The following is a 22635-nucleotide window of genomic DNA, read 5'->3' on the forward strand; positions in this document are numbered from 1 at the left end:
ATCCCAAGGCTCCGCTGGAGCTGGAGGATCTGCTTCTGAGCTCACTGGTGTGTGCACTGGCCTCAGTTCCTCCCTGGAGGATGACGGAAGGCTTCAGTTCCTCAACATGTGGGCCTCTCCACTGGGCTGCTCCCAATACGGCTTCCCTTAGAGTGAAGCCAACATGACTTCAAGAAGCCAGAGAGAGCTCCCAGAAAGCAGCCACAGTGTTTCTGACAACTTCACTGGAGAAGGGACACAGCACCGTTATTTCCACAGCTGTCGGTCACGCAGGCGGACGGTGAAGGAGGGAAGGAATACATGTGTGTGAATCCAGGAGGGGCTGCCCTGGATGGGCACCAGTTACCTGGGAACTGGAGGGAGGCAGGCAGGGGGATGGAAGGATGGGCAAGAGTGCGAGCCAAACTCCTTAATGCACGTCTTTTCGTACTGTTTTGATTTTTAAACTATGTATACCTTTTACCCATTCTAAAAATAAAATCAAATTTAAACAGACAAAAAAATCTTATAAAAGTACTCTTCTCTCTCACCTTTGACACCCTGCGTCATTATTTTTTAAAGGTAGCACCGTGATTAATTTAACCAGTTTCTTTTTGGAAAGGCACTGAGGTGGTTCCTAGGCTTTGCTATTACAATTGTTACCGCAGGGGATACTCGTATGCCTGTAGTTTTGCATACAATGGGAAAGCAAGTCCGAAAGATAAACATCTAGAAGTAGGATTGCCTCACTAAAGGGTAGGAACATTTAGCCCCAGATAAATATTTTTCAAATTGTCCTGCAAGGAGGTTGCATCAATCAACGTAAGATAATCTCTATTTCGGGAGGTCCAGGGTGCTGCCTGGACTTTCGGATGTTTTTAAAAGCCCCACGGATGACACCAACAAACTGCTAGAAGTGAGATGCCAGCGCGGGACCCAGAACTTAGGTTCAGAGACCTTCCCAAGTGTCCAGAGAGGTGATACCACTCCTCCATCATCATGAACCACCTGCCATCATCTTTCTCCTGGGCTGTTACTCCATCTACCAACTAGGTCTTCACAAACCTACTTCACCCCCTCCAGCCCACTCTCCTGGACTCAGCTGGAGTCCTCTTCTAAAGCGTGCGTGCAGACATCCTTCCCTCCATCTGCCTGACACCCTTAAGTGCTTCCTGAGAGTCTGGCTAGGACTCATTGGTGAGGTTCGCAGGAACCTGCCCGCTGCCTCATCTCAGCCACGCTCCCCCCAGCTCTGAGTACTTTCTTTCAGCACCTCAGGACCAAGCCAGAAAGTGAAAGTGGCTCAGTCGTATTCGACTCTTTGCAACCTCCATGGACTATAGAGTCCATGGAATTCTCCAGGCCAGAATACTGGAGTGGGAAGCTTTTCCCTTCCTCCAGGGGATCTTCCTAACCCAGGGATCAAACCCAGGTCTCCTGCACTGCAGGCAGATTCTTTACCAGCTGAGCCACAAGGGAAGCCCAAGAATACTGGAGTGGGTAACCTATCCCTTCTCCAGTGGATCTTCCTGACCCAGGAATCCAACCGGGGTCTCCTGCACTGCAGAGGGATTCTTTACTAGCTGAGCCGCCAGGGAAGCCCACCAAGCCAGAAGCCCGCCCCCTACAGGGCTCTGCCCAGCCAATCGTCTGCTGCCTCCACCTCCTCTAGGTGTCTTCTGGGACCTCCCTGCACAGAGCCTCACAGCCCCAGGCACCTGCCCCCTCTGGTAATGTCACAGCTAGCAGTAGTAGTATTAGTCACTCAGTCGTGTCTGACTCTTTGTGACCCTGTGGATTGTAGCCCGCCAGGCTCCTCTATCCATGGGATTCTCCAGACAAGAACACTTGAGTGGGTTGCCATTCCCTTCTCCAGGGGATCTTCCTGACCCAGGGAATCAAACCCAGGTCTCCTGCACTGCAGGCAGATTCTTTACCGTCTGAGCTATAGGAAACCCCAGCATCACAGCTATCACCAAACACTTACTGGTTGCTCTGGACCTATGCCTGCCTCCTCACTGGACCACGCTCACACGGGCTCTGACCTCCAGGGGACCACGGGCTGCACCTGCCCTCCTCTCCTGGATCTCCCAGCTCCGAACTTAATGCCTGGCCCCCACAGCAGGCCCTCAGCAAATGCCTGCTGAGTTAAAGGAAACATTTCCTCAGCTTTCTACTCTGAAAACCAAGGATCACGAGAGTTTTAAATGAGAACCCACGCCGTGTGGATGGTGACGGTCAGCTGGGCTCCCCTTTCTCTCCCTCCTTCCAGCCTTGCAGAGTGCGATTCGCATTTGTTCAGCAAAACGTCCAGTTTCTGCACATCAGGGACATTCCTGTCACTCATAATTAAAGAACCACAAATGGTAAATTAGAGAAGGCCAAAGTTGTGCTGCAGCTAACTCCCTGACCACAGGCTTTCAGCTGCCTTTCAGTCACCAAGTCTGGAAACCAGCTTGAAATCAGCATCTCTGCCGAGCTAAGGTTACTCCCTGCTGGGAAAGCATGTCAGTGGTTCCCTAACAGGCAAAGAGAGCCAACATCCCTGACTCACGATTACGGGGGGCCTTCAGCCTGGGGAGAATGGTGGGCACTCCGACAAGAGTTCATTCATTCAGTGAGTGTGTATGGAGCCCTTACTCTGCCAGCCTCTACCCTCATTCTCGGGCTAGAAGGGACCTTGGGGATGAACTGGTCCAACACCTTCCTTTAAAGTCACAGAAACTGAAGGACACAGAGCGGGTGTGACTTTCCCAAGGCCCCCTACCCTGCAGAGATGATTAGTCTCAGCCGTGCTGGGGGCAGAGGTGTGATTAGATCACAGGTCTGTCGCCTCCGTGGTCCCTGGTCCAGGGGTCATCCTCGCCCAGCAGACTCATCAGAGGCTGCTCAGATAGGCTGATAGATTCTCAGAAGGCAAACTAAAACAGTTTTCTCAAGGGAAGCCAAACCTCCAAATAGCATAATGAACTCTAAGTGCTGCACTGGTCTGTCTCAGTGGCTCCTCCAGGCTCACATCTCTCCAGTCTCCCTCTCAATTCAGCACTCGGTACTTACTACTAAATACTCAGTACTCTCAGCTTCTTTCAGTTCACTCTCTGGACCCTGGCTGGCATGTTCTATTTCCTGTGCTTAGGAAGACCACGCCCTCCATTTTAGCCCTTTGGGGCTGCTCTAACAAAACACTTCAGAATGAGTAGCTTATAAACAACAGAAATGTATTGCTCACAGTTCTGGAGGCTGGAAGTCTGAGGTCAGGATGCCAGCAAGGTTGGGCAAGAGCCCTCTTCTAGGTCACAGACTTCTTGTATCCTTACATGGCAGAAGAAACTGGAGAGTTCTGTGGGCAGGGATCTCATTCATACGGGCTCCATCCTCACGACCTAATCACCTCCTAACGGCCTTGCCTCCTAACACCATCACCTTCCATGGTTAGGCTTTCAACATATAAATTTGCGGGGGTGCGGGGGGAGGCGCAAATATTCAGTCCATAACACCTTCCATCTCTGCATAGCTCCCTCCATCAGTCTCTAAAGGTCAGATCAAACACCTCTTTCTCAGGAAGACTTCCTCTGGACCAGGTGAGGGTCCCCCTGCCAGATGCCCCGTGACACCTCTCCTACCCTCATGATGACTCTCATCACACAGAATGGAAGATCCATCCTTAATATCCTTCTTCCCTGAGAAATTTTAAACTCTCTCAGGGCAGAAACTGAACTTGCATCAACCCCACAGTGGCCCAGGGTCAGCACAAGATGACCAGCACAACACAGGTCCACAGGAAGTGCCTGTAGGTGCTGAGCAGCAATGAACCAGAAGTACCTAGACTCGAATCCAGAGACGAAAGTGGACAGACGGAACCACCACTTCATGTGACGTGGCTGTAGGGACTTAGCAGAGATCTCAGGATGCAGGAATGAAACATTTCCCCTTTAGAGAAGGATCCTCTTTTAAAAAAAAAAAAAAATGTCAGAAGGCAGGTCTACATATTAATTAAAGCCTTATCATGATGGGGGTCTGCGATTAAGACGAGCAGACGCTTCAGGACGTAGCACAGGTTTTAGGGCCTGAGTCTCACAGCCCCACACACTGATACAGTCTGTTCCTCACATCTGGATTCCACATCTGGTGACTCACGCATGGGCTGTGGTGCAGCAATCATGGGGTAATGTGTTCCGAGGACTCGCACCTCTGTGGTGATGACAGACAGCAATCCTGTGTCTGGGGCTCCACGTAGGAGGTTATTAAACCCAACCCCAACCCCAGAGGGAGAAAGCCACAGTGGCCGCCTGCCAAGAGGGTGACCAAGGCTGAGAGACAGAATTACACCATTTGCTGGCATTTTTAAAAATAATAAATCTAGCAGCAGCCATTCATTTGCTAACTCTTTGTAGGTTTTTTTTTTTCTCAGACAAACCAGAAGCAGCTCAACTGAGACGTATTTTTAGAGGTCACCCTGGGTAAGAGATTCTGAAGTCAGGGGACCCCAGTCTTAGCCCTGACTCTGTCGTCAACCCCCAGGGTCAGCTTGGGGGGCATCAGTTTTCTCCCCAGGCCACAAAAGAAAGAAAAGATCTCTAAGTTTCCTTCTGTTCCTTTCTATCTCTAATGTGAATACACGAGGGTAAAGGGTACAGTGGTCTTTTCTCTCCAGTCTCTGTGATGGACTGAATTGTGTTCTCCTCAAATTCTGAGTTGAAGCCCAAACCCTCAATGTGCTGGTATTTGGATGTGGGGCCTTTGGGAGGTGATTAGGGTTAGATGAGGTTATGAGCGTGGGACCCCCCATGATGGGATTAGTGCCCTTCTAAAAAGAGACTACAAGAGAGCGTATTCTCTACGTGTGTGTCTGTGTATCTGTGTGTGATGGGAGGACACAGCAGGAAGGCAGACATCTGCAAGTTCAGAGAAGGGTTCTTACCAGAGCTGACCATACTGGCGCCTTAATCTTGGATGTCCAGCCTCCAGAACTGCAAGACAATTACATTTCTGCTGCTAAGGCACCAAGCATGCAGGATTTTTTGATGACTGCCTGAATACAATAACACACTGCTCTTGTCTTGCTCAGGGTTGCTTCGTCCTGCAAAGTCAGTCTGGGAGGCATCAGGTAGGAAAAAGCCTTTGCCCACCCACCTCTGGTGGCCAGTGTAGGAGTATCCCCAGCTGAAATTCCCAGTGCTCTATGCTTGTCACTCAGATCTGCATCAGCACCCGCCACATGCTAGAGGAAGGTAGTGCCCGGGCTCCTGAGCCTGACTCCTCCCAGGCAGTCTCCACAAGGAGGGCAGGCCAGGCCTACCAGGAGTGGGTCTTCAGGCAGCAAAGCAGGACGCTACCTCAGCCCTCTCCTAGTGTGGGGCCGTCTAACAGTGGGAAGTAAGATTTCAACAAGAGTACCTTCAGGTTTATGGAATTTTACAAGTTCCCCAAGCACTTCAGTGACTGTCTTTCCCTGTGCCACAAAGTGACCCTGAGAAAGAGGCAGAAATGACCATTCCCAGTTTACAGGTGAACAGTTAGATGCAGGCAAGAGACCTGAGAAATGTGGGTTTGGTCCCTGGGTCAGGAAGATCCCCTGGAGGAGGACATGGCAATCCACTCCAGTATTCTTGCCTGGAAAATCCCATGGACAGAGGAGCCTGGCAGGCTATGATCCAGAGGGTCACAGAGTCAGACACAACTTTAGCAACTTAGCATGCATGTAGTCAGATCCAGAGAGGTCAGTTCCCTCCCAAGATTTAAACCCAATCTTTGGACTCTTAGTTCAGTGTTCTTTCTACTCTGCCATGCTGATTCTAGATCTGTGCACAGATGGCCACAGGGAAGGGTCCTGATGGGGTCTTACTGCAGTGGGTGGAGCAGAGCTGCTCCCAGCAGGCCAGGAGGGCAGGAAGTTCCCCATGGAGGTGATGCTGGCCCTGGGCTGGGTTTCTGCCAGCAGAGGTGGGATATGGAGGTTGTCCTAAGTGGAGACAGGCTGGGCTGGAGGTTCAGGCCCTGCTCAGAGAAGAGGGGAGTTGCCTCCTTTGAAGAACCGGAGGGAACAGGGAAGAAGACCTGGGTGGGGCTCAGGAGGTGGAGGAAGGTGTTATCTGCCACCTGCCAAGTCAAGGGCCACTGAAGCATCCGGAACAGAAGATGGACCCTGTGCCAGGTGCCACAGGATGAAAACACAGGTGGTCTCTGCCCGTTCACTCAACATGCATTGAACTTTATGGAGCATTTCCTGTGGGCAAGGCCTGGAACTCAGTCTCTGAGTAAGACCGGGTCTCTAACCTCCAGAAGCTCGCAGGCCTGTGGGCTGTGTGCTCCTCACACATCTAGACTAGAGAGTCTTTCCTGATGCTGAGATGCGCTTGCACTAAGTTTATTTCAGAAATTTCCAGGAGGTAGAGACGGGACGAGTCCTCTCAGCTGCAGCTTGCAGAACAGATCCCCTGATTTCCCTCCCCACCTCAACCCGCTTCAGGGTTGTGGAACAACCCTCCAAGGGGTGATCGCAGCTTAGGGGTCAGGGGACCAAGAGGAAGGGAGGGTGGGCATCACTCCAGAGGCCAGAGAGCCCAAGGTGCCTGCAGGGGTGTGAGAATAAGTGTCCATTCCTTCCAGGGCCCTGGGAAACTGCGCCTGCTCTTTGTGCTTCAGAGAACCTTCCAGAAAGTGAGCAGAGTGTTCTTCAGGCCACCTGCTATCAAGGTGGTAAGTGGAGGCTGCCTTTATGAAGGGCCAAGGACACCCTCATCTGCTGAGCAGGCCTGGCTGAACTTCAGCGGGCTCCCCACCCACAGCCCAGCATGATTTACAAAAAAGATGCAGTCAGGGTGTCAGGCTCTTTGTGATCTGGGACGGAGCTGGGAAACACACGTTCCCAACCCCAGTTTACTATGGCCACACTGAAAACACAGCGCATTACTGCAGAACAGGGCAGCTAGACAGAATCAACCCAGGGCAGACACAGGCTTCAAATAGGGGACAAGCTCAACAGATATGTGTCAGATGGCGGGTAAAATGCATCTCTTACAAATACCACCATTGCCTGTGTGTGTGCTCAGTCATGTCCGACTCTGCAACCCCATGGACTACAGCCCTCCAGGCTCCTCTGTCCATGGGATTTCCCAGGCAAGGGTGTTAGAGTGGGTTACCATTTCCTTTACTAACTGAGCTATCAGGGGGCCCTGACTTCCCTGGTGGCTCTGATGGTAAAGTGTCTGCCTACAGTGTGGGAGACCCGGGTTTGATCCCTGGGCTGGGAAGATCCCCTGGAGAAGGAAATGGCAACCCACTTCAGTACTCTTGCCTATAAAATCCCATGGACGGAGGAGCCTGGTAGGCTATGGTCCATGGGGCTGCAAAGAGTTGAACACAACTGAGTGACTTCACTTTCTTTCACCATTTCCTACTACAACCATTGCCTGAGGATAGGATAACTCTAACTCATCTGATCATCTCATGTAGACGCACCATATATAATAAACAAATACATATCAAAATTCACTTCTAATGTCATTGTTGCACGTTTACTCAAATGGATAATATCACTGTATCATCAGTTACAAGCCCTATAAATGAGAAAATGGACATTTGAAAGTGTCAGTGGCCATAACAGATGCGGCTGGAAGGAGGGAGTGGGACACGCAGTTGTAAGGAGGAGGGGTAGCATTTGTTTGGAAGGGTCATGAAAATTTCTTAGACGTCCTGCGATTATCTTATAGTCAGTTCTTGGTTATCACAGCAATGGGGAGGTCCAAAGAAATGCATGGATAATCTAAGATGATTAGAATTAAAATAAATCCGTTAAAAAGCAGGCTTCTGGCTTTGGCATGCAGTCAAATGTACATGCAATTGGACACACCCACTCTCTTTCTGCACCCTGATGTCCAGCCCCTCCCTGTGCTGGCCAGGACAGCCGGGCAGGCAGCCACAAGCAAGCCATAAAACTCAAGACTCCATCCCAAATGGGGGAAACCTTTTCTCACAGCCGGCGGAGTTAGAGAGGCACACCCAGCTATGCAATCAGGGCACCTGCCCAAGTGAACAGATGACATAAAAAGCGACATAAAAAGGTGGACATGTTAGGTTGTGACCACAGTAGTATCAGTGGTCCGGGAACCTGGTCCTATAACTGGAAAGACTAGCAGGACCCGCAAGGTACATGGCAATCCTGTTCCTCCACTTCTGACCCCTTCTCTCGAAATGACCATTTTTAAGTCTTTATCTTGGTCCACTTGGAAACAGGACTGCAGGGCAGAAAACATAGCCTCCTTGAGTGAAGAGGAGGACATCTGGGAGCTTTTTTTTTAAAGTAATGGAGACAGGAATTGGGACCAGCTGCCGGGAAATATGTCCCCAGGAAACCTCACTGCCAACCTCGCCCCCCCCCCCGAATCTGCTGCCAAATTATCCGGATTGGGGGAGGGGACGGGGTTCTCAGGAGCCTCCCCTTCTCGCAGAACTGACTTTGGAGTCACAAGAGTCCAGAGTCTGAACCCACCCCGTAACAGCTGGTCACTTTAGGCTTTTCACTTAGTCTGAAGGTGAGGATTCCGCTGAGGTTGCGGCCCAGAGAAAGCACGCGCTCAGCGTGCAGCGCCGCCGGAAGTCCGCAGTCAGGAAGGCATCTACTTCACTATAACTCATGCCCGCTCCGAAATGACCACAGGCCAGGCCGGAAGAGGCAGAAGCTGTCTTGGGGCAGGAAAGCGGCAGCCACCAGGGCTGACATCGCTGGGAGGGGGCTTTCGCACACATTCAGCCACGAACCCGGGGGCGCAGACCCACCCGTGGTCACTGTTCTCGGCGCACCCCACCCACGGTCGCCCGTGCCGCGCCCCCCTCGTCCGACGTCACAACACTCACTGGCACAGGTCTTGCCGTCACTGCGGAGCACGTGTCCCTCGGGACACTCGCAGACGAAGGATCTGTCCGTGTTGACGCAGGAGTACTCGCAACCGTGGCGGCTCAGCAAGCAGTAATCCACTCCTGCAAAACCCCACAGCCAGGGAATCAGATCACGGACCTGCGCGGCCCACTAACCCTCCTCCTCCTGCCCCGGGAAGGCGCGCGGTCCCCAGGGGACAGCCCCACCATCTCCCCCGGAGCAACGAGCAGAGGACAGAGCGGGGCCCGCCATCCCCTACGGCCGTCACGTTCTCCACGTCGGTGGCAAAGCTCTTCCCTGTAAGAGAAGCACGAAAGGGCACTCACGCGAGCAGGTCTTGAGGTCGTCGTTGATGAGGAAGCCTTCCGAACACTGGCACACGAACGAGTCCTCCGTATTGAGACACAGCTGCTCACAGCCGTGGTCCTGCTCGGCGCAGTGATCCACCCCTGCAGGCGACCACACAGGGAAAGCCCCTGAAGTAAGCCAGGAGGGCATCAGAGAACAAAACCACCTCCCCGGGGAGCCGCTGCCTGGCAGCTTCACTCCGTTGATGCCCCAAAGAGAGAGGTGTATGGTTTCCTTCCACCCTGTGCCACTGGCCTGGTTTGTTTTACTTCCTATTTCTTTGAGGAGTAAGGTGCATGTGACTCCGGTCAAGGTGGTAATGACAGTAGCCCTCTGCACCTGAGCCAGGTCTGGGCATCACCTGCAATCCCCCGGGGCACCGGTGCGAGAAGGGGCCCTCCCCGTGGCACAGAGAGGAGAACCAGGCTCGGAAAGGTGGAGCCGCGGACCCCGCGGGTTCCCTGCGGCTCACAGCCTTGTCTCAGGATTGGGGAGGGCTCCAGGCCACACTATTTGGGCTCAAATCCCACCTCCCCATACCGGCTTCCCAGCTGTGAGATGCTTGCTGGGCGGTCATTTGGCCTCTCTGCCAGCATCTCATGACTTGAGAAATGGGGTTGAGGCTCGCTTTTTTCTAGGAACATGGTGGGAGGAGTTGATTCACCTAAAACCCTCAGAACAGTGGCTGGCATACATAATCACTTTGTGAATGCCTGTCATTACTAAGTATATGGCTGGGGAAGAAAGAATTGTATAGTTCCTTTGTATCTCAAAGAGAAAAAGTGCTGTTATCCTCCAGAACCAGGACATCCAGATTCAGAAAACAAACCAACGCCAAGGCCTTGCACGTGTGGCCAGTCCTGGCACCCGAGCCCTGCACAGCTGGCCTAGCTAGGATAACAGACACACAGCTGCGGTGAACTGGTTCCCACCAGACAGCCCTGCAGGCTGCCTCCCAGATTTCCTTGATGGAGAAAACGCACACCAGGAGACTGGAGAGACACTGAAGGCCTTGTGCAGGGCCATGGGGTGGGCCTCTTTGACTCCCACAGGACCTGGGACTGTGCCTTCTGGAACATTCCACCCGTGGCTGTGCCTACAGCAAACATTCGCAAGATCTCAAGAGCCAGAGACTTCTGTTCACATCTCAGTTCACCATTTACCTGTCACGTGATCCTGGGAAACGTAACTTAATCCCCTTGCGCTTGTTTCCCCATCTTTAAATGGGGGTAAGAATGTTGATGCCTCACTGGGATCTGGTGCAGATAAAGTGAGTGAGTACTTGGGAAGTGATCCCAGCCACGCCTGCATGGAGCAAGCCCCTCATAAGGGCTTCCTATTGTGATGGTCTGTGGGTTCCCTGAGCCCCCATGGAGAATAGGATTACCAGGCTATCTCTGGGGACTCCTAGGAAGAAATAGCTTGGTTTATACTTTCTTGAAGCTGACTAGATGGTCCTTCTTTCTAGATTCCAGAAAGAAAGGATGGCTCAATCTCTCCTGCTCCAAGGCGTGCGGGGAGGGATAGGCAGGTCACGGGCCCTGGGGCTCTAGGTGGGCTTGTCCAGGTCATGCCTAGCCTGCCCTGGGATGCCTGTCAGAGCTGTCAGCTGGCAGGCCCCACACTCCTGGAAGAGAAGGCACACAGACTGTACACAGATCCATCTTCACCAGGGTGTTCCCTCGTTGAGCGGAAGGACCCTTGTTCATCACTGGCTTCTCACAAGGACTCAGAGACTTCCAGAGGCAAGTGCAGAGCAGTGCCAACTCTCTGGTTCAAAAATGCTTTGACTTCCAAGATTGATGCTTCGAAAGCCCGATCGAGGACTCTGTTTCCTCTGAAGACGGAAAGGGGCACGAGGTTTCCCGAGGACCGCTCTGCACCTAATATTTCATCTGTGAAACTTCCCCTCCAGGCGCTGGAAGGTCCAAATACTGAACAGCTGTACTGTTCTCACTCACAATCTATCTCTGTCCCCAAAGCTGGAGCAGATGTGCAGCTCACTGGGTGGAAAGCCACACAAAGGACCCCTTCTGTGCCAGCCGTGTCACCAAGCCCCTCGCTGGCACCCCCCAGGGTCAGGGCGTCCCCCGCCATGTCACACGCCCCACCCCCGCTGGCTTGGACCAGTGGAGACTCTGCCTCGTAAAAAAGAGATGGAACCATCCAGCTGGCACATCCTGCAAGTTTCCACGTTGACGTCACCGGACCGAGTTGTGTTGCGCCCCTTACACAAGAAAATGAAGACAATGCTTCATAAAAAGTCGCATGTTTCTCAGCTCGCCCTCAGATGAGGTCTGCAGTGGCCCAAGGGCCTTTTGAGGTCTGTCTCTTTTCTGGTTCCTGTCCCAGGCTCTGTGGCAACAAAGAGCTCTTATTTTTAATTGTATGTTTTCCTTGTGTCAAGCACTGTGCTAAGAGGTTGAAATAGTCCTCATGATTCCCCTTAACAACTCCAGGAAATTAATGCTGTTATCATCTTCCCTTCTTTTAAACGGATGGGAAAGTCAAAGCTTGGAGAACTTTAATACCTTACCTGGGGTCACATGTCTAGTATGAGGCAGAGTTTGGATGAAATCAGGCTGGTCTGACTTAATCAAGGCTCTCAAGAGCAAATGATAATATTAGCTAATATTTGTGCATGTGTTAGTTACTCAGTCATGTCCAACTCTTTTCAACCCCATGGACTGTAGCCCGCCAGTCTCCTCTGTCCATGGAATTCTCCAGGCAATAATACTGGAGTGGGTAGTCATTCCCTTCTCCAGGGGATCTTCCTGACCCAGGGATTGAACCCAGGACTCCTGCATTGCAGGTAGATTCCTTACCATCTGAGCCACCAGAGAGGCCTAGCTAATATTTACTGGGCTTTTATTATGTGTCTAGCAGGATTTTTCTAAGTGTTTTCTGCGTGCTGATTCTGTCACTCTTCACAATCCAGTCTCTGAGGCAGGCAGCATGAGTAGTCCCATTTTACAGATGATGAAACTGAGGCCAGGAAAGTTAAGGCTGCTGGACCATCAGGCTCATAGGAAACCCAGGAGCTTCAGAAGTGACTGGCTGCTAGTGAGCCCCAGGCCCTGGGTGTGAACCTGGCCCTCCCATGAGCCCCTGACCCGGGTACACTCACGGCTGCAGGTCTTGCCGTTGGGGTCCAGAGTGTAGCCCCGGCGGCAGCGGCAGTAGTAGCCCTCCTCCGTGTTGATGCATTCGTGCTCACAGCCCGGCTTGTTCAGCGCGCAGTAGTTGATCCCTGAAGGGAGAAAGGGCAAACACTCCTTCAGGCTTGGGGCTTCTCCCAGGGCTGAGGTTGGCCCCTCCCAGTAAATATTCAGTAAGGAAGGTGCTCCACGGGACACAGACAGCAGCTCCTGTTCTGCACGAGCTTGTTTGGGAGAACCTGGCACCTGGGGGTGTGTCCCTCTGCGCTCGCCAGCAGGGGTCTCTTCCTCAATAGATGGCCAAAACGCTGGGGAAATGGGTTGAGCGCCACAGTTCCCAGCCCATCTCCTCCCAAGAATGATGGAAACGCTGGGAAAATTCAGTCTCTTCTTCCAGTTAACCTGATTACTAGGGCTCAAAGCGTGTATGGAGCTGCTGCCCGCAGTGACATCTGACAACGGCATGGGACGGCACAAGGCAGAATAAACAGCAGCTGATCTTGCAAGATACCCAGCGATTTAGGAGAGGCAGGAAAAGGCAATTACATTAAGAAGGATCCAAAGCTCCACCGGGCTCTGGGTGAGAGCGTGACACCATCCGTAATCAAGAAACGGGAGAAGACGCATCTCTGATGCTGGCCCAGGTTGTTACAGCTCGGCCCTATTCACCCCCATCCAAGCTGCATTTCTGCCGGCAGACATCGGCAGCATCACCACCAGCAGTCAATTAGCAGTTTCATTTTCTGGTAGAAAATGCTAAAACCACATGCTGGGTCACCCCTACCCCCACCTCCTCCCCACATACAGAGAAAGTAATGGAAGAGTCGAAGAACTATAAAGGGAAATAAAATGAGCTTGTGGAGGGCCTTTGTTAGACTGGTCACCAACCTCAGGGGCTGAACTGGAGCCATTTAGCTGCATTGTTCTTTTTCCCTCGGATGTGGCAGACACTGTTGGTTGCCTTGCCAATAAGCATTACCCTGTCTTCCTGAAACCAGAACCCTGACCCCAAAGGCATGAGTCATGAGTGGTATAAGCCAGCCTGGCAAGCATGTTCTCCTTTGCCAGGAATTGGTCTAGAGGTGGGAAGATGCCTAGTTCTTGCCAATGAGACAGAAGAATTTATTGCAGCCCCTAGGAAAGATGTCTCTTCCTGAGAAGACAAAGATGTATGAAAAGAAATGAAATGAAACCCATACTCAAAGGACCTCAGACCATCACGTAAAGGGTCCGTGATGTGCCCTCCCACATGACTGCTGGATGGAACTTTCCATGCGCAGAGAAGAAGTGGCTGCAGACTGAGCAGACTGAGATAACTCCCATGACCTGCAGGGGCTGGCCTGAGAGAAGAGATGCCGCCACAAGCCACAGGCCCTGGGCATGCTCTCTGTGCTTCACCCCTTCTGCACGAGGAGAGGCAGATTATTGTTAGCTGTGTGCAGTTATCAGTTCATCAACAGCCTCACCTGTGTGAGACAGACGTGAATGTCAGAAAACAAGGAATGAGATGAAGGAAAATAGACCTAGCAATAAAACACCGGCCACAGACAGAGACAAAGAGCCAAGTAAAGAGACACAGAACACAAAGGGCCCCACAGACTGGGCCACGTAGTACAGGACCTGCAGGAATCTCTCCATCACACCAGAGAAAAGTCAGAGAAAAGTAAAATTATCTTCACTAAGTGCTGCTCTAAAAAGCCAGCATTCAGCCACTATGGAAAACAGTATGGAGGTTCCTCAAAAAAAATTAAACCTAGAATTACACGTGATCCAGCAATTCCACTTCTGGGTTTACACCCAAGAGAACAGAAAGCAGGGCCTTGAAAATATCTATGTTCACAGCATCTTTATTCACAATGACCCAAAGGTGGAAGCAACCCAAGTGTCTACTGAATGGATCAGCAAAATGTGGCAAATACAGCATATGGAATATTATTCACCCTCAAAAAGGAAGGAAATTCTGATGTGGAATGAGCCTTATGGTAAGTGAAATGAGCCAGTCACAGAAGGACAAATCTTGTAAGATTCCACTTATATGAGGTACCTAGAGTAGGTAGCAGAAAAGGCGATGGCACCCCACTCCAGTACTCCTGCCTGGAAAATCCCATGGGTGGGGGAGCCTGGTGGGCTGCAGTCCATGGGGTCGCTAAGAGTCTGACACGACTGAGCGACTTCACTTTCACTTTTCACTTTCATGCATTGGAGAAGGAAATGGCAACCCACTCCAGTGTTCTTGCCTGGAGGATCCCAGGGACGGTGGAACCTGATGGGCTGCCGTTTATGGAGTCGCACAGAGTCGGACACGACTGAAGCGACTTAGCAGCAGCAGCAGAGTAGGTAGTCATAGAGATGGAAAATAGAATGGTGGTTGCTGGGACTGGGAGAGAGAGGGATAGGGAGTTACTGTTTAATCAGTGCAGAGTTTCCGTTTGGGGAGATAAAGTTCTGGAGCTGGATGGTGAGGATGGTTGTGTAACAACAAAAATGTACTTAATGCCACTGAAGTGAAGTGATGTGAAGTGAAAGTCTCTCAGTCGTGTCTGACTCTTTGCGACCCTATGGACTATACAGTCCATGGCATTCTCCAGGCCAGAATACTGGAGTGGGTAGCTGTTCCCTTCTCCAGGGGATCTTCCCAATCCAGGGTTCCAACCCAGGTCTCCTGCATTGCAGGCGGATTCTTTACCATCTGAGCCACCAGGGAAGCCCAAAAATACTGGAGTGGGTAGCCTATCCCTTCTCCAGAGAATCTTCCTGACCCAGGAATTGAACTGGGGTCTCCTGCATTGCAGGCGGATTCTTTACCAACTGAGTGTTAGGGAAGCCCAAACTGTGCACTTAAAAATGGTTACATTGGTCAGTTTTGTTCTGTGGGCAATCACTTCAGTCGTGTCCAACTCTTTGTGATCCTGTGGATTGTAGCCCGCCCGGCTCCTCTGTCCATGGGATTCTCCAGGCAAGAATACTGGAGTTGAGTTCCCATGCCCTCCTCCAGGGGATCTTCCCACATCGAACCCACATCTCTTGCATTTCAGTCACATTCTTTATCACTGAGTTGCCCAGGAAGCCCCTTATTCTGTATATTTTACCACAACTTTTAAAGGGCTAACACTATCTTTAAGAAAGATTTACATACTCTAATTAAATTCAAAAACATGAAGATTTTGGGGGCTTCCCTGGTGAATCAGTGGCAAAGAGTCCATCCCCCTGCCAAGGCAGGGGACACGGGTTCACTCCTTGGTCCACAAGGATCCCATGTGCCGTGGAGCAACTAAGCCTGTGGGCCACAACTACTGAGCCTGCGCTCTAGAGCCTGGGAGCCGCAACTACTGAGCCACCGTGTGCCACAGCCACCGAAGCCCACAAGCTCTAGAGCCCATGCTCTGCCACAAGAGAAGCCCCCGCAGTGGGAAGCTCGAGCACCACTAGAGAGTAGCCCTGGCTGGCCACAACCAGAGAAAGCCCCCCAACCCCTGCAGCAAAAAGAGACACAGCACAGTCAAAAACAAATAAATAAATAATTTAAAAACATGACGATTCTTTAAAAGGTTAGCACTCAGCTATCTGGCAAACAGCAGTTCCAAAATGCCTCTTCTCTGATGGCTCCTTGCCACAGAGGTTGGCCTGTAGAGCTCTGTCTTCTTTACGTGCTTGAATCACAGTTCATCACACGTATGTAAGTTACTTATTCCTTCACTCAGCATTCACTGGGTACGCACCATGCCCCTCACGTCTGGTCCAGTCTGCTCATTAACTGTGATGAGCCACACGTGGGCCCGGCTTGGGTGTGGGTTTATCTGGCAAAGCCCAGAGTGTCCAGTAACCCCTGCGAGATGAGACGGCTGGGCTGTCAGCAACTAAACGGCACTAACTAAAAGGCTCCTCAAAAAGGAGCTGGAGACCTCACTGAAAAGGTAAGACATAAAAACATGAGAGATCAGAGATAGGTCACTGCAGACTGTCATGCCAACTGAGTGGCACAGAGCGTAAGTTTTAGAAAGATGGGACAGGCTACAAAATGTTAAAGCAGAAAGTCATGTTCCTTTGGTTTAGGAAATGGAGGTTCGGAGAAGCAAAGCAGTCTGTCCAAGGTCACATGGCCAGGATGGGTGACACTGCCAAGACTTGCCCCCCGTACTCAGTTCAACCTGTGCACCCTGTACCCTGCTGTTTAGAGTGTGATGCCTTCAGTAGGGGCAGGGGGCCAGGCAGAGGGCCAGCCTCGGGGCCAGCGTGAGCAATCCTGGAGTCCCACCCACCTCTGACTCCACCCTGGGGTCCCCACCTAGACAGTCAGTCCTGGGCTCTGTGTTCTGCATCCTTGCCTCAATAATTTATGCTTTAAGTCGATGACAGCACTTTCCAGAAAAAGAAATTATGCCTGGATGAGGAGAAAGAACAAATCCAGGCCAAGACTGTTTTCTTCAGTAGGATTGTGTCTTGAATCCCGCACCCCCCACCTCCAGTTTAATTGGATGACATCAAATTCCATTGAAAAATAGATTTCTTATTAGATTTGCAAACAGCCCACATCCATCACCCACCCATTAAATGTAAATGGCTGTACTATGAGCTCGAGATCTTTAACACTCTGAGGATCCTCAGGCTCCTAACAACCAAGCCCAGATTTTAAACCCCATTTCTCTGCTTCCTGATCCCACGGAATGCTCCAGAGAGGCACGGAGCGCTCACTTTCCGTTAGCAGCTGTCTGCCATAATCGCCGGCATGCACACATCAGGGCAGGGGTGGCTCTCAGAGGGATCTCGGCAGTGGAGAGCTGGGTTTGCAGCAAAGACAATGGAAAAAGTAACGACGAGGCAGGATGTTGGGAGAAGGGCTGATGAGGACATTGGGTTTTAAGAAACAAATTCCATTTTTCTTGGATGAAAAACTAGGGCACCTGGCTGAAGAGGAAATGGAGCTATCCCTGAATATATATGCATGAGTGTTAAGGACTCTGGGCTGGAGACAGGCCTGACTGGGCTGGAGACAGGCCTGTCTCCAGGCTAATTTGTGGTGGTCACACTGCTTCCAAATGGTCACTTCCTCTCCACTTATCCTTCTGTTCTTGGCCTCCCTCCTCCCTTGATAACGATGCAAGCACTGCCTTGGACCCTTCTCTTATTCCAAGTGCCTCTCCAGGCAGGATGTGGAGGGTGGGGCAGAGGGCAAGGGAATCTCAGATGACTGTAAGTGATGCAGAGCTTCAAGCCAGTTCCCCTCCACCGATGGCCACGTGCCCAGCTCACTTCCTCCTCCCTTCACTAGCAACACACAGTGAAGCCTGCAACTCCAGTGACTGAGTTGGAGCAGATCGAATTTTCCCCCATGGAAGAGGTCTAGATCCACAACTGAGTCCCACTGGCGAGTGATTTTTCCCTGGGGGTAGCCAGCCACTGACACACTCGCCCCGAGAAAAAGGCGTACATAGCACAGACAGGAGCGGCCGGGCTGGCCTCTCCCACGGCTGAAGGCATGTGTGGTCTGATGGAAAATAGTCTATCTAATTGTTTTCACATTCTGAACCTCCCAGTTAAAATTCCCATCTGATGCCTGAACGTCGCCAGAGTTTGCATCCAGGCAAGGTGGAGGGAATTCTCTTTTGTAAGAGAGACTCAGCTGCAAATTATGGGCTCTGCCACCTTTAACCACCCTACAAGGTCTCACATGTAGTAGAGTGAGCACGTGAGTCACATGTGCTGTGGGCAGGCTGCGGCTTGTGGATTCCATTCAGTAGCCCACGGTGCTTTTCAAAAAACAATATGTGTTCAGCCTTTTGAAAATCCAGTCCTGTGCTGCAGAACACTGCTGCACCCACCACTAGGAAGAAGGAGATGAGGGATATGTCCCTCAGTGGGAGTTCCAGAGAGTTCTGTGAGTCAACAGTCGGGAGAATGGGGACAGTTCAGTGTGCGTATCTGTGGCCTAACTTTGGGAATGCTTTTTGAAAAAAATCACAACTTGTGTGCCTTACAAAAGCCATCTTTCTAACAAGATTAATTCAGATGATAGTTGCTATTTCTCCAGGATGATAAATCTAGAGATCCATGTACTCTCTCATTCATTCACTCACTGAATATTGTGTCACACTAGCATGTGCTGAATACTTGAGGTGTTGAGGATTCATGAGTGAGAAAAAGAGAAGAATCACTGTCCTTGTAGACCTTCCATTCCAGGGGGTCTCTCAGGGACAGGTCACTTAAAGAGATCCCGCTGGAGGTTCATGCTTTAGACCCCCCATCAAGCCCTCTGAGGTGCCAGAGGACACCATCTGAGCCACTCAGCACATGCTTAATATCACCCTGCTGACACCAGGCACCTCTCCAATGCTGCGAGGATGCCCCAGAGTCTCCAATTTTTGTTCTTCCTTTATATCAAGGAAAGATGCAATGTCCCCCTTCTTAGAGACCCTCAAGGGTCTCATCTTGAGACTTCCCTTGTGGTCCAGCGGCTAAGACTCTGAGCACCCAATGCAGGGAGCCTGGGCTCCATCCCGGGTAAGGGTACTAGATGCCACATGCCACAGCTAAGGATCCCGCATGCTGCAACAAAGATCAAAAATCCGGCATGCTGCAACTAAGACCCGGCACACTCAAATAAATAAAAGTAAACGTTAAATTTTAAAAGTGTCTCATCGGGTAGGACCGGAAGAAACCAGCTTCTTTTCCCTCCAACTCTGGACCCAGCCTTTTCTTTCTCTAAGTCCCAAATACATGTTGTGAGGGTAAGGAGGTGGGGGCATGCATCCTCATTTCAGATAGGCGAGAGCTTCAGCTGGTGCCTTGACTTCACTAAAGGAAACCAGTGGGCAAACCCAGTCTATGCACTGTCTAAAAATCAACCCCATCACAGGATCAGGCGAGACAAAAGATAAAATAAGGGGCAGAATGATGTCAGCGAGCACAAATGCTGAGAACAAGCACACCTGCTGGAGATCTGCAAGAAAAACGAAAGCCAGCAGGGCCATCTGTGGAACAAGCCCCTCTTCCACATGTGGTGCAACTTACTTCTGCAGGTCTTCTGATCGGGATTCAGGGTAAAGCCTTTCAGGCAGCGGCAGGCATAGGAATCATCTGTGTTAACACACTCATGCTGGCATCCATGGTTAGGTGAGGCACAGTAGTCTATCTCTGCAAAGAAAGAAAAATCATAATGATGAACCAAACTGGAAATCTAGCATAGGAAAACCAAAGGACTCACAATCTTAACTTTCCCTAAACAGATATATTCCTATGACCTCAAACACTCAAAACACTCAGGCCATCGAGGGATCTCTCAATGAAGCTATTTCTGTGTTTAGGGATATGGCCTCCCCGGAAGAGGACTTTCTTGACATATTACAAGATGTTTATGCCTTGTGAAGAGGCTTTCCTTGTCCTGGTTCATGTCAGAGCCACCAAAATGTAAGCATTGTTCGTTGTGCTGCAGGCTGGGAAGAGGCAGCCTCGCTGAATGTTTTACAGAAGGCATGCAACTAAAACGATGACTTCAAATCACTTAACTGAGTGAAACACTTAGCCAAGCAGTATACGAGATCAAACCCTGGAAAAAAGAAGGCCTGAAAGTGAAAGGCATCCTTTGAGGCAAAATTCCTCCCTGTTACATTATTGGCCTCATCTGCACTTAAATCATATCAAGATTTCACAGTTCTAGGTATATAGTGTTGTTGTTTTAGTCACTAAGTCGTATCCGACTCTTTGGTGACCTCATGGACTATAGCCCACAAGGTCCTCTGTCCATGGGATTATCCAAGCAAGAATACTGGAGTGGTTGCCATTTCCTCCTCCAGGGGATCTTTCTGACCTAGGGATCAAACCCAGGCAGGCAGATCCTTTACCACTGAGCCACCAGAGAAGCCCAGGTACACATTAATTTAAACCAAAATAGAAAAAAAAGGTCACATGGAATTTTTAATAATGACATATTATTGTGTAAGTATTTTGTAGATATGGAATGGGACTCTTCTACTGATGGGTCTGAAACTTGAATGTATTGTCTAAAATTACTTGAAATAAGTGGCCACTGATGGGGTCTTAAGAGAAGTTTTTCTGTTTCAATGAGGGTTTTCATTGTTTCAAGGAACATATGAACTACATATATCATTTTCATAATGAAGCATTTGGTATAAATGAGTTATCCCACCCTATACCAAAGGAAACAAAATGATTAAGAGAAAAGTGCACAGTATTCTCAAAGGGAAAAATATTGAGCGGATGCCAACTCTTCCCAATTTAAAGTCAAGGAAAATTTTAAACATTGAAAAAAAAAGAACAGAATAGTATAATAAATCCACATGTATATCACTTGGCTTCAAGAGAATCAATCTACAGCAAATCTACAGCAAACCAATCAACCTACATGGGATATGTATACTCCTATATCCCATGTGAAGATGCCATATAACTTGAAGCTAAACCCCAGATGTTATATCATTTTGTCCATAAATATTTCATAATGTATCCTTAAAAGACTGGAATTCTTTAAACATATAACTGCAATACACAATCATCTATAAAGTATTTTTTAAAAACTTTCTTATTTGGAAATGATTTTAAATTTACAAAAGTTACAAACATAAAAATACCAGCAGACAGGTAAAAGAAGCACCTGCGACTCTCTATCCACACTCACCTATTGTTCATATTTACCCCATTTGCTTTATCATTTGTTCATCTCTGAATTATTTGAGAGTAAGCTATACACTTACTCAGTTTAAAATTACACTTGTTTAGTCGCTCAGTTGTGCCCAACTCTTTGCGACCCTGTGGACTGTAGCCCACAAGGCTCCTCTGTCCATGGAATTTTCCAGGCAAGAATACTGGAGTGGGTTGCCATTTCCTTCTCCAAAGCTATACATATTGCCACCCTTTTCCCTTAAACACAGCTTGTACTTCCTAAGAGTAGGTATCAGTTCAGTATCAGTTCAGTCACTCAGTCATGTTCGACTCTGTGTGACCCCATGAACTGCAGCACACTAGGCCTCCCTGTACATCACCAACTCCCGCAGTCCACCCAAACCCATGTCCATTGAGTCAGTGATGCCATCCAACCATTTCATCCTGTCATCCCCTTCTCCTCTTGCCCTCAATCTTTCCCAAAATCAGGATCTTTTCCAATGAGTCAGCTCTTCTCATCAGGTGGCCAAAGTACTGGAGTTTCAGCTTCAACATCAGTCCTTCCAGTGAACACCCAGCACTGATCTCCTTTAGGATGGACTGGTTGGGTCTCCTTGCAGTCCAAGGGACTCTCAAGAGTCTTCTCCAACACCACAGTTCAAAAGCATCAATTCTTTGGTGCTCAGCTTTCTTCACAGTACAACTCTCACATCCATACATGACTACTGGAAAAACCACAGCCTTGACTAGATGGACCTTTGTTGACAAAGTAATGTCTCTGCTTTTGAATATGCTGTCTAGGTTGGTCATAACTTTCCCTCCAAGGAGTAAGCGTCTTTTAATTTCATGGCTGCAATCACCATCTGCAGTGATTTTGGAGCCCAGAAAAATGAAGTCTGACACTGTTTCCACTGTTTCCCCATCTATTTGCCAGTGATATAACCACAGTGTAGCCATAACTTCATAAATTTACATTTATACAAGACTTTTATTTAATCTACCATCCACATTTTAGTCTTCTCAGCTGATCTAATAATATTCTTTACAGTATTTTTTACCCTCTAGTATGGAATATACTAAAGTGTCAGGGATTATATTTAATTTCATGTATGCTTAGCCTCCTTTAATCTAGAAACCATGTTGTCTGTTATGGCCATTTAAATTAAAATGGAATGGAAATAGCCTAAATGCCTATTGACAGATGAATGGATAAAGAAGGGGTGGTGTATATAGGTATATAAATAATGGAATATTATTCAGCCATAAAAAGAACAAAATAATGCCATTTGCAGCAACATGGATGAATCTAGAGATTATTGTATTAAGTGAAGTAAGTCAGATAGAGAAAGACAAATACTATAGGATATCATTTATATGTGGAATCTAAAGCACAACAGAAATGAACAGATCTATGAAACAGAAACATACTCACAGGTGTAGCGAACAGACTTGTGGGTGCCAGGGAGAGGGGAGGTGGGGAGGGAAGGATTGGGAGTTTGGGATGAGTAGATGCAAACTAGTATGTGTAGGATGGATAAACAACAGGTGCGGAGCACAGGGGACTGTATGCAATATCCTGTGATAAACCACAGTGGAAAAGAATACCGAGGCCATACATACATATAGCTGAATCACTTGCTCTACAGCAGAAATTAA

The 22635-nt window shown here is 49.5% G+C and overlaps 1 protein-coding gene and 1 long non-coding RNA gene across 4 annotated transcripts in view; both read right to left on the reverse strand.

Moving 5' to 3' along the window:
• MATN2 (matrilin 2) overlaps window positions 1-22635 on the reverse strand; it is a 173410-nt gene that overhangs the window by 20905 nt on the left and 129870 nt on the right. For all 3 annotated transcript variants that reach the window (XM_061439294.1, XM_061439292.1, XM_061439293.1), the window contains exons 7-10: window positions 19372-19494; window positions 12333-12455; window positions 9184-9306; window positions 8836-8958 (exon numbers count right to left, since the gene is read on the reverse strand). In XM_061439294.1, the coding sequence (XP_061295278.1) occupies window positions 8836-8958; window positions 9184-9306; window positions 12333-12455; window positions 19372-19494 (492 nt within the window). The remainder of the gene's footprint in view (window positions 1-8835; window positions 8959-9183; window positions 9307-12332; window positions 12456-19371; window positions 19495-22635) is intronic.
• Window positions 7483-8823, reverse strand: LOC133260681 (uncharacterized). The gene is made up of 2 exons (XR_009740928.1): window positions 8471-8823; window positions 7483-7744 (listed from the first exon to the last, which is right to left on the reverse strand). It is a non-coding gene; the product is annotated as an uncharacterized LOC133260681 (long non-coding RNA).

Source organism: Bos javanicus, chromosome 14, assembly GCF_032452875.1.
Source record: "Bos javanicus breed banteng chromosome 14, ARS-OSU_banteng_1.0, whole genome shotgun sequence".
Taxonomy (NCBI): Eukaryota; Metazoa; Chordata; class Mammalia; order Artiodactyla; family Bovidae; genus Bos; species Bos javanicus.